We start from the raw sequence: 12655 nt of genomic DNA on the forward strand, positions 1-12655 counted from the left end.
ATCATATGTACTTTCGTGATAATGTGACGTCTACAAAATGTTTAGAAATGTGAAAATCGTGAAACAGAACCGCTTGTACATGTATGTAATTCTATTGTTTACCACGGTTCAAAGGTAATGTATTGCGATATCTAGCATTGTGTATTTTCAATATCTTCTAATTTGTTAATTTTATTAAAACCTGTTGTGTATCAAAATCTTGTAATGTATGACGCAGATAGTGTGTTTTGAATTTTGGAATATAATAATGGTCAGAACAGATTTAAATAATGAGTAAGGAAGATTTTATACTCTCCGAAATCTGACACAGATACCGAAATTGTATAATCCTTGAAGCTCATGTGACATGTATATATACATATAGATTAATTCTACATAGACATAACATAAGCAAGTATTACAATCCTTTGACAGTCAGAAATTATACCGTTAACATCATCATCATCATCATCATCATCAGTTTTTATATTCTGAAAAAAATGTCCTTAAGATTTAGTGGGTCTTAAAATGGTTCACGTTATTGTACATGATTTGGTAGGTTGACAGTCTTTGTTGTCGTCATGTTGTTGTACATGATTTGGTAGGTTGACAGTCTTTGTTGTTGTCGTCATGTTGTTGTACATGATTTGGTAGGTCGACAGTCTTTGTTGTTGTCGTCATGTTGTTGTACATGATTTGGTAGGTTGACATCCCTTGTTGTCGTCTTGTTGTTGTACATGATTTGGTAGGTTGACAGTCTTTGTTGTAGTTGTCATGTTGTTGTACATGATTTGGTAGGTTGACAGTCTTTGTTGTCGTCATGTTGTTGTACATGATTTGGTAGGTTGACATTCTTTGTTGTCATCATGTTGTTGTACATGATTTGGTAGGTCGACAGTGTTTGTTGTCGTCTTGTTGTTGTACATGATTTGGTAGGTTGACAGTCTTTGTTGTAGTTGTTATGTTGTTGTACATAATTTGGTAGGTTGATAGTCTTTGTTGTCGTCATGTTGTTGTACATGATTTGGTAGGTTGACAGTCTTTGTTGTCGTCATGTTGTTGTACATGATTTGGTAGGTTGACATTCTTTGTTGTAGTTGTCATGTTGTTGTACATTATTTGGTAGGTTGACATCCCTTGTTGTCGTCTTGTTGTTGTACATGATTTGGTAGGTTGACAGTCTTTGTTGTAGTTGTCATGTTGTTGTACATGATTTGGTAGGTTGACATTCTTTGTTGTCATCATGTTGTTGTACATGATTTGGTAGGTCGACAGTGTTTGTTGTCGTCTTGTTGTTGTACATGATTTGGTAGGTTGACAGTCTTTGTTGTAGTTGTTATGTTGTTTTACATGATTTGGTAGGTTGACAATCTTTGTTTTAGTATTTATGTTGTTGTACATGATTTGGTAGGTTGACAGTCTTTGTTTTAGTATTTATGTTGTTGTACATAATTTGGTAGGTTGATAGTCTTTGTTGTCGTCATGTTGTTGTACATGATTTGGTAGGTTGACATTCTTTGTTGTAGTTGTCATGTTGTTGTACATTATTTGGTAGGTTGACATCCCTTGTTGTCGTCTTGTTGTTGTACATGATTTGGTAGGTTGACATTCTTTGTTGTAGTTGTCATGTTGTTGTACATTATTTGGTAGGTTGACATCCCTTGTTGTCGTCATGTTGTTGTACATGATTTGGTAGGTTGACATTCTTTGTTGTAGTTGTCATGTTGTTGTACATGATTTGGTAGGTCGACAGTCTTTGTTGTTGTCGTCATGTTGTTGTACATTATGTGGTAGGTTGACATCCCTTGTTGTCGTCTTGTTGTTGTACATGATTTGGTAGGTTGACAGTCTTTGTTGTAGTTGTCATGTTGTTGTACATGATTTGGTAGGTCGACAGTCTTTGTTGTCGTCATGTTGTTGTACATGATTTGGTAGGTTGACATTCTTTGTTGTCGTCATGTTGTTGTACATGATTTGGTAGGTCGACAGTGTTTGTTGTCGTCATGTTGTTGTACATGATTTGGTAGGTTGACATTCTTTGTTGTAGTTGTCATGTTGTTGTACATGATTTGGTAGGTCGACAGTGTTTGTTGTCGTCATGTTGTTGTATATGATTTGGTAGGTTGACAGTCTTTGTTGTTGTCATGTTGTTGTACATTATTTGGTAGGTTGACAGTCTTTGTTGTCGTCATGTTGTTGTACATGATTTGGTAGGTTGACAATCTTTGTTGTCGTCTTGTTGTTGTACATGATTTGGTAGGTCGACAGTGTTTGTTGTCGTCATGTTGTTGTATATGATTTGGTAGGTTGACAGTCTTTGTTGTTGTCATGTTGTTGTACATTATTTGGTAGGTTGACAGTCTTTGTTGTCGTCATGTTGTTGTACATGATTTGGTAGGTTGACAGTCTTTGTTGTTGTCATGTTGTTGTACATTATTTGGTAGGTTGACATTCTTTGTTGTAGTTGTCATGTTGTTGTACATGATTTGGTAGATCGACAGTCTTTGTTGTTGTCGTCATGTTGTTGTACATGATTTGGTAGGTTGACATCCCTTGTTGTCGTCTTGTTGTTGTACATGATTTGGTAGGTTGACAGTCTTTGTTGTCTTCGTTGTTGTCGTCATGTTGTTGTACATGATTTGGTAGGTTGACAGTCTTTGTTTTAGTATTTATGTTGTTGTACATGATTTGGTAGGTCGATAGTCTTTGTTGTCGTCATGTTGTTGTACATGATTTGGTAGGTCGACAGTCTTTGTTGTCGTCATGTTGTTGTACATGATTTGGTAGGTTGACATTCTGTGTTGTAGTTGTCATGTTGTTGTACATGATTTGGTAGGTTGACAGTCTTTGTTGTAGTTGCCATGTTGTTGTACATGATTTGGTAGGTTGACATTCTTTGTTGTAGTTGTCATGTTGTTGTACATAATTTGGTAGGTTGACAGTCTTTGTTGTTGTCATGTTGTTGTACATGATTTGGTAGGTTGACAGTCTTTGTTGTAGTTGTCATGTTGCTGTACATGATTTGGTAGGTTGACATTCTTTGTTGTAGTTGTCGTCATGTTGTTGTACATGATTTGGTAGGTTGACAGTCTTTGTTGTTGTCATGTTGTTGTACATTATTTGGTAGGTTGACAGTCTTTGTTGTCGTCATGTTGTTGTACATGATTTGGTAGGTTGACAGTCTTTGTTGTTGTCGTCATGTTGTTGTACATGATTTGGTAGATCGACAGTCTTTGTTGTTGTCGTCATGTTGTTGTACATGATTTGGTAGGTTGACATCCCTTGTTGTCGTCTTGTTGTTGTACATGATTTGGTGGGTTGACAGTCTTTGTTGTAGTTGTCATGTTGTTGTACATGATTTGGTAGGTCGACAGTCTTTGTTGTCGTCATGTTGTACATGATTTGGTGGGTTGACAGTCTTTGTTGTTGTCGTCATGTTGTTGTACATGATTTGGTAGGTTGATAGTCTTTGTTGTAGTTGTCATGTTGTTGTACATAATTTGGTAGGTTGATAGTCTTTGTTGTCGTCATGTTGTTGTACATAATTTGGTAGGTTGATAGTCTTTGTTGTCGTCATGTTGTTGTACATGATTTGGTAGGTTGATAGTCTTTGTTGTTGTCGTCATGTTGTTGTACATAATTTGGTAGGTTGATAGTCTTTGTTGTCGTCATGTTGTTGTACATGATTTGGTAGGTTGACAGTCTTTGTAGTCGTCATGTTGTTGTACATGATTTGGTAGGTTGACATTCTTTGTAGTCGTCATGTTGTTGTACATGATTTGGTAGGTTGACATCCCTTGTTGTCGTCATGTTGTTGTACATGATTTGGTAGGTTGACAGTCTTTGTTGTTGTCATGTTGTTGTACATTATTTGGTAGGTTGACAGTCTTTGTTGTCGTCATGTTGTACATTATTTGGTAGGTTGACAGTCTTTGTAGTCGTCATGTTGTTGTACATGCTTTGGTAGGTTGACAGTCTTTGTTGTAGTTGTTATGTTGTTGTACATGATTTGGTAGGTTGATAGTCTTTGTTGTAGTTGTCATGTTGTTGTACATGATTTGGTAGGTCGACAGTGTTTGTTGTCGTCATGTTGTTGTACATGATTTGGTAGGTTGACAGTCTTTGTTGTCGTCATGTTGTTGTACATGATTTGGTAGGTTGACATTCTTTGTTGTAGTTGTCATGTTGTTGTACATGATTTGGTAGGTTGACAGTCTTTGTTGTCGTCATGTTGTTGTACATGCTTTGGTAGGTTGACATTCTTTGTTGTAGTTGTCATGTTGTTGTACATGATTTGGTAGGTCGACAGTGTTTGTTGTCGTCATGTTGTTGTACATGATTTGGTAGGTTGACAGTCTTTGTTGTCGTCATGTTGTTGTACATGATTTGGTAGGTTGACATTCTTTGTTGTAGTTGTCATGTTGTTGTACATGATTTGGTAGGTTGACAGTCTTTGTTGTCGTCATGTTGTTGTACATGCTTTGGTAGGTTGACATTCTTTGTTGTAGTTGTCATGTTGTTGTACATGATTTGGTAGGTTGACAGTGTTTGTTGTCGTCATGTTGTTGTATATGATTTGGTAGGTTGACAGTCTTTGTGGTCGCCATGTTGTTATACATGATTTGGTAGGTTGACAGCCTTTGTTGTAGTTGTCATGTTTTTGTACATGATTTGGTAGGTTGACAGTTTTTTTGTCGTCATGTTTGTCTTTTTAAGTCCTACTATTCTCTGAATATATAGGGCTGTTTACCCAAGGACTGGTCTCATTTGGTTAGTTTATATCGACAAGCAGCTTTTGCAAAACGGACAGAATCAGTTAGTGTTAGGGTTAGGGTGAAAGAGTCTTTTTATTGCCATACCAAATCTGAAAACAGCTATTTCAGGCACCATAACACTAACTTCAACCCTGACATGCAGTAGATGACTTTCTGAAATGACATTGAGACCCTTAAATACCGCTGGCAAAAGTGCATGGATACTGAAGGTGATTATGTTGAAAAATAATACAATTTGTCCTTCTGACGGCACCTCGAAATGTGTTTCATTGTGTGATTCTAGAGTGAAAATACGTACAACATATTAGGTTAATGTCGGTCTATTTTTTTCTTCACATTTTTACGTATTCGAAAATAAGGTAGGAAGTTGAAGTCAAAATGGTATTCACTGCATCATTGAAGGGCTTAGCAGTGATACTATGAACTTTGGTGATACGGTACCAATTCTTATGAATTATCTAATGCGTTGGAAGATACGGTTATCTATTTAATCTCGTCGGATAAAATATCCATCTTCATAGCGATTTGTAGAGTTTCAATATTCCTTTGTAAGGTTATTATGTAGGGACATATTGAATAAGAGTTATCTCCCCTCCGCCAGAGAGGAACGACATATCGTATAGTTGACGAAAAGCCACTATGCTTCACATCAATATACATTTTAATCGTGCATACAAACAACTTGTTTACCAGTCGCTGACTTATCAGTTTCGGTGTAGTATTGTCGTCTGAGTAGTGGCAATCACCCTGTTATATTGTCGTCTGGTCATGAGTAGTGGCAATCCTCTTTGTATACGACTGATCGGTTGAGGTGTGGACTACATGAAACTCCACCCGGTCACATTATACTGACAACCTTACCATCACACTGAAATGTCCTACCCTGGACACGATAACATGACATCCCACCCGGTCACATTATACTGACAACCTCACCGTCACACTGAAATGTCCTACCCTGGACACGGAAGTATGACAGCTACCCGGTCAAATTATACTGACAACCTTACCGTCATACTGAAATGTCCTACCCTGGACACGATAACATGACACCCACCCGGTCACATTATACTGACAACCTTACCGTCACACTGAAATGTCCTACCCTGGACACGATAACATGACATCCCACCCGGTCACATTATACTGACAACCTCACCGTCACACTGAAATGTCCTACCCTGGACACGGAAGTATGACAGCTACCCGGTCACATTATACTGACAACCTTACCGTCATACTGAAATGTCCTACCCTGGACACGATAACATGACACCCACCCGGTCAAATTATACTGACAACCTTACCGTCACACTGAAATGTCCTACCCTGGACACGATAACATGACATCCCACCCGGTCACATTATACTGACAACCTCAACGTCACACTGAAATGTCCTACCCTGGACACGGTAGTATGACACCCCACCCGGTCACATTATACTGACAACCTTACCGTCACACTGAAATGTCCTACCCTGGACACGGTAGTATGACACCCCACCCGGTCACATTATACTGACAACCCTACCGTCACACTGAAATGTCCTACCCTGGACACGATAACATGACATCCCACCCGGTCACATTATACTGACAACCCTACCGTCACATTGAAATGTCCTACCCTGGACACGGTAGTATGACACCCCACCCGGTCAAATTATACTGACAACCTTACCGTCACACTGAAATGTCCTACCCTGGACACGGAAGTATGACAGCTACCCGGTCACATTGTACTGACAACCTTACCGTCATACTGAAATGTCCTACCCTGGACACGTTAGTATGACAGCTACCCGGTCACATTATACTGACAACCTTACTGTCATACTGAAATGTCCTACCCTGGACACGGTATTATGACAGCTACCCGGTCACATTATACTGACAACCTTACCGTCACACTGAAATGTCCTACCCTGGACACGTGACACCCACCCGGTCACATTATACTGACAACCTTACCGTCATACTGAAATGTCCTACCCTGGACACGATAACATGACGCCCACCCGGTCACATTATACTGACAACCTTACCGTCACACCGAAATGTCCTATCCTGGACACGTTAGTATGACAGCTACCCGGTCACATTATACTGACAACCTTACCGTCACACCGAAATGTCCTAACCTGGACACGGTAACATGACACCCCACCCTGTCACATTATACCGTGTAACACTTCAGGTGTTTACATGTACTTATATAAAAAAAAAGTTCAACCGCAGGCTCTTTAAACTAACTTCTTTAATTAGATCACTCATGACGCTTTAACATCTTTTCCCTCAGGCTGGTCAACTGGCAATAACTACTAATATAAGGCTTTAGTTACGTGGCCGAAAATGAGTGCTAAGTGCATTAACAGCAAGTTTCTGCTTTCCTCGAGGGTCGACATTCCTCCCCAGGACTCCTAGAGTTACGAACTAAATGGTCATCCCTCTCCTTATTCTGAGAAGCGACCTTTGATGCCCTATCATTTTCAACGTTTTAAGCATATTGCAACCTGTACACTTCCAATGGGCACATGAGTCACACAAGTAGTGGCAGCATGTACACTTCCAATGGCCACATGAGTCACACAAGTAATGGCAACCTGTACACTTCCAATGGGCGCATGAGTCACACAAGTAATGGCAACCTGTACACTTCCGATGGGTGCATGAGTCACACAAGTAATGGCAACCTGTACACTTCCAATGGGCGCATGAGTCACACAAGTAATGGCAACCTGTACACTTCGATTGGGCGCATGAGTCACACAAGTAATGGCAACCTGTACACTTCGATTGGGCGCATGAGTCACACAAGTAATGGCAACCTGTACACTTCCGATGGGTGCATGAGTCACACAAGTAATGGCAACCTGTACACTTCCGATGGGTGCATGAGTCACACAAGTAATGGCAACCTGTACACTTCGATTGGGCGCATGAGTCACACAAGTAATGGCAACCTGTACACTTCCAACGGCCACATGAGTCACACAAGTAATGGCAACCTGTACACTTCGATTGGGCGCATGAGTCACACAAGTAATGGCAACCTGTACACTTCCAATGGGCATACGAGTCACGCAAGTAATGGCAACCTGTACACTTCCAATGGGCATACGAGTCAGGCAAGTAATGGCAACCTGTACACTTCCAATGGCCACATGAGTCACACAAGCAGTGGCACGCTGTCCAAGTGGTACATCAATAGGTAATTGACCGGCGAATCGCCTTTGATGAAGTTAGATCATACTTTCGATAGGTAAAAGGGATCCATCAGCATCATCCATATTCTTCCTAGTTCGACATTTTAATGTGATATTGTAATTATCTAAAGCGGCAACCTACCTATGACAAGTAGCATCAATATTAGCTTTTCTAAGGACACATATTACAGGCTTATTGTCAGTCACATTTTCAAATGTATTACCACAAATGTAGTCATGAAGCTTGTTATAACTGTTCATTTGATAACGAAATATGGAAGCTTTGGAGTTGGATAGTTGAGCTCACTTGACCAAACTCCTATACCACTAGCACAGAGATTGATTTTTGTTTATCTTTCCGTAACGCACTGCCCCAATTCCTGTACTGCATCAATATGAAGAATAAATGGTTTTCAGAGTGCTCAGCATTAGCTTATACAGGTGGTTGTGTGAGTTTCTCCTTCGTCAGTTCAGCCGCCTTCTCCTGGGAGTCCGCCAATTCCCATTCGGCCTTTTCGTGGAGCTTTGTATTGGCTTTGCATTTATCTGATTTATGTTCGAAGGGGACTTTTTGATAATTCATGACGTTGGAGGAGCTGATTAAGAGGTTGTACTTTCTTCTTCTGACTTGACTCCTATGCCTGACACTACATGGCTAAGATATGTCACCACTGATGAAAACATCGCATTTGGTAGGTTAAGACTTCAAGCCATATTTCACATGCGTTTAAAAAACTGATGTTAGGCCCCTCTACGTCAATGGTCATCGAGGAAAAAAGATTCTTCATGAGCTACTGGACAATAGCAGAAAAGCATGCTAGCCCGAAACCCATACGAACCAAGCTTGCAAACGGTGAATTGTTACCTGGAATACTGATAAAGGTTATACATGATATTAATACAGTTATTAATGATTGTTTTTCTGATAAAGGTAATAGTTACATGATATTAATACAGATGTTTATGATTGTTTCTCTGATAAAGGTTATAGTTAGATGATGATATTACATATGTTTTTAATTGTTTTTATAATAATGGTTATAGTTACATGATGATATTACATATGTTTTTAATTGTTTTTATAATAATGGTTATAGATACATGATGATATTACATATGTTTTTAATTGTTTTTATCATAATGGTTATAGTTACATGATGCTATTACATATGTTTTTAATTGCTTTTATTATAATGGTTATAGTTACATGATGATATTACATATGTTTTTAATTGTTTTTATAATAATGGTTATAGATACATGATGATATTACATATATTTATGTTTCTTTCTATGATAATGGTTATAGTTACATATTTAAGGGTTTAAAGTTTAATATTTCAAGGTCACACACGAGTCCTACAATTCAGTACTTCATTTAAGTACGACTTAATATATAACACCGCATCATACATATGTTGTGTCCGTCCTCCTATGATCAAATGCTCTCTTTGTGAATTGATTGAAGTCTTATTTCGAAGTAATGGTCAACAACATTACCCCTCAATATTTCCAAATATGATATACTAAAAAGGGAAAGCCCCGAAATTCTATCAACGACATGTTGTGTAAAGATATTTCCTTGCGGAATTCAAAAGTTTTCACTTCTATTTCTTTTTATTGTTTCATTCTCATATTTCGTGCGATTTTAAAGAAACAATCTGAAATGATATGCGTTTTGAAGCAGCCACAGGAAATACACTTATGATATATAAGATGTTTTCTTAAAAGACTCGAGTGGCTCCCATCTGAAGCGGAAGTAAGATCGTACAGTTTATAATCGTGTAATTGTAACAGGAATATACAATGGGATGACATGCATATATCTAAACCAACTCAAGCATGGTATAGAGTTCCTTGACAAATCATTTGATGATATGACTAACACTTTTAGTTTAACTTGCAATAGCATGTAATACAACTATGAGGTTGGCTATTTATTTTTATTATTCAATATATGAAATACACACAAAATGTCTCCTTTGTAGCGAAAACTGCGGAACTGTCGAATGAGAGTCCCGGCCCTCGGTAGGTTTCATCGAGATAGCGTCAGACACCCGCCACAATACACGAGTTAAGAGAAAAAGTAGAGTGGGTCGTCGATAAAACACAATTCAACACCGTAGTACAATTCCAGGCTCTCTGTATTAAGCAACATCAACATAAAAAAGCATCGTTACAGGTCACAGAGAAACTTGCAACATCGCTCTCTTATAAGGAATACCAGTAAAAGCCAGCAAAGCAACATCTAGGCATGTAAAAAAAGACCTCCGCTCTGGCTCTCACACATTGTATACAGAAACCTGTAGGAGCAGAATGAGTACCTCACTTCTGTGACGGAGCAGAATGAGTACCTCACTTCTGTGACGGAGCAGAATGAGTACCTCACTTCTGTGACGGAGCAGAATGAGTACCTCACTTCTGTGAAGGAGCTGTTGGCTCCTTTTACCTAAATGTGACAATAATAATACACAGAACTACAGTATATACTGAACACAAATGGACCCCCGAACATTTGAGTACACTTCAACAACTTACTGAAGAAAACCTTAAAGGTGCCTCTTGTGATATGCCTAAAATTGAAGAACAGTTTGTTGAAAAAAATTCGGCCAATATAAACACTTCAAAAGCAACTTGACTTGACAATATAGGAGCTAATTTTTTGAAATGTTGTATCAAGCCCATTGCAACTTTCCCAGTCTTTGGAAAAATGCTAAAGTAAGTCCTCTTTTTAAAAAGAGGAAAAACGAAGTAATTTGTAACTATAGACCTATATCAGTACTACCAATTCTATCTACATGTCCAGAAAAACATATTCATCAACATTTTCACAACTTTGTATGCAGTCATGATCTTATCTTAGAATGTCAATCTGGTTTTAGAGCTCAACATTGCTGTCAGACTGCTTTAGCAAAAAATAATAATTATGTGGTACGATTCGATAGATAAGGGATACTTAACAGGGGTTCTATTTTTAGACTTTAGAATGGCCTTTGACCTTGTTGATCACAACATGTTTCTTTCCAAATTAAGAGTGTTTGGCTGCTCAAAAACACTATGGCATATTTCGGAAGTTACATCAATGACGGTGTTTAAACCGTTAATTTAAAAAAAACCTCTCAAAGTCATCCCTTATCCTTCACAGTCGGTGTTCCCCAGTGCTCAATGTTCAGACCGCTAATGTTTATCTTATATGTGATTGATTTGCCTGTAGTAACAAAACGTTCAACAGGGAACATGTATGCGGATGACACAGCCGCCCATGCACAAGGCAAATCAGTTGAGAACATAAATCAAAATTTAAATGATGACGCCAGATATATTCAAAATGTGTGTAAATATAGAAAAAAAATAAAGGTATGCTTATTGGAACATCTCAGCGCAAATCTAAACAAACCGAACAGTTCTCTGTCTCAATAAACGATGTAACAATAGAAAATGTAAAACAAGAAAAACTTCTCGGAATTACCATAGTTGATTGTCTAACATTGGACAAACAAATTGCAGAAACTTCAAAAAAGTGATTTTACCAGATTTTCCAAATGATACGTATTCGATCTTTTCTCACCGAATCATTTTGTCTAACTAACTACAATTGTTTCATTAATCCCCATTTCGACTACGGTTTTACCATATGGGGAAATGCTTCACAAAACCACATTACTAAAATTGAAAAACTTTTTAAAAAACGGATTTTATACAACAACTCTATTCTGATGCATAAAGTCCTTAACAATATGGCCCAGATTACTTGAATAACTTGTTTACATCCGCAATTCAAACAAGAACTACCAGATCATTAGCACAGAATGTATTTTATATGCCATCTTTCAAAAAAATATATTCAAAAAATCTTTTGCCTACCAAGGTCCATACATATGGAATATTTTACCATCGTATGTAAAAAAACTGCAAAAGTCTTTTATCTTTTAAGAAATGCACTAAAAAGTATTTTATGGTGTCGTAATGCAATAGGTTTTGACTTTTTTATTATTGAAATATACTACTTTTTAGATGAAATAACTTAAAACTGTGATAGAGATATCTGTTCTAATTAGAATTAGTAAATCCTTGTGGGGCCTGTTCAATCATGCTGATGACTCTGTAGACGTGGTAAGAGTTGATATGACCAACACAGAAGCATAGCCCTCTGCATGATTGATCAGGCTACAAGGAAACTGGAACATTTGTACAATATGGCAATCTCAAATAATATAACTGTGATAATTGTCTATCATTATATTACTACTTAACTTTTTACAGCTATATGTATTGCATATTTATGAATATAGATATTATTATATATTTATGTTGTAAGTAATGAACATTTTACTTGACCATATGTAAGACGAGTCATTGACTCAACATGTAATCAAGACTAAATAAAGCCTATTATTATTATTATCAACTAAACACAAATATATTACATGACAGATAACTTTTACACAAACTAAACACAAAATAGATTACAGATAACTTTTACACAAACTAAACACAAAATAGATTATAGATAACTTTTACACAAAACTAAACACAAAATAGATTATAGATAACTTTTACACAGAACTAACACAAAATAGATTACAGATAACTTTTGCACAAAACTGAATACAAAATAGATTACAGATAACTTTTACACAAAACTAAAGACAAAATAGATTACAGATAACTTTTACACAAAACTAAAGACAAAA

General features: G+C 37.5%; 1 protein-coding gene and 1 long non-coding RNA gene across 2 annotated transcripts; both read right to left on the reverse strand.

Moving 5' to 3' along the window:
• Window positions 1–6995: 6995 nt before the first annotated feature.
• Window positions 6996–8965, reverse strand: LOC117332386. The gene is made up of 2 exons (XM_033891272.1): window positions 7764–8965; window positions 6996–7718 (listed from the first exon to the last, which is right to left on the reverse strand). Exons 1-2 carry the CDS (start codon window positions 7872–7874, stop codon window positions 7245–7247), a joined length of 585 nt encoding a protein of 194 aa, XP_033747163.1. The 5' UTR covers window positions 7875–8965; the 3' UTR covers window positions 6996–7244.
• Window positions 8966–9890: 925 nt separating this feature from the next.
• Window positions 9891–12646, reverse strand: LOC117333676. The gene is made up of 2 exons (XR_004533982.1): window positions 10376–12646; window positions 9891–10345 (listed from the first exon to the last, which is right to left on the reverse strand). It is a non-coding gene; the product is annotated as an uncharacterized LOC117333676 (long non-coding RNA).
• Between the last annotated feature and the right edge of the window lie 9 nt (window positions 12647–12655).

Source organism: Pecten maximus, chromosome 8, assembly GCF_902652985.1.
Source record: "Pecten maximus chromosome 8, xPecMax1.1, whole genome shotgun sequence".
In the NCBI taxonomy this organism is placed as follows: domain Eukaryota; kingdom Metazoa; phylum Mollusca; class Bivalvia; order Pectinida; family Pectinidae; genus Pecten; species Pecten maximus.

Bases quoted from the DNA above. Each gene is read 5' to 3' on its own strand.
- LOC117332386 (XM_033891272.1), bottom strand. From the start codon at position 7,874: ATGCCCATTGGAAGTGTACAGGTTGCCATTACTTGCGTGACTCGTATG. The intron at 7,719-7,763 runs GTTGCCATTACT...GGAAGTGTACAG, and splicing joins CGCCCAATCGAAGTGTACAG to GTTGCCATTACTTGTGTGAC.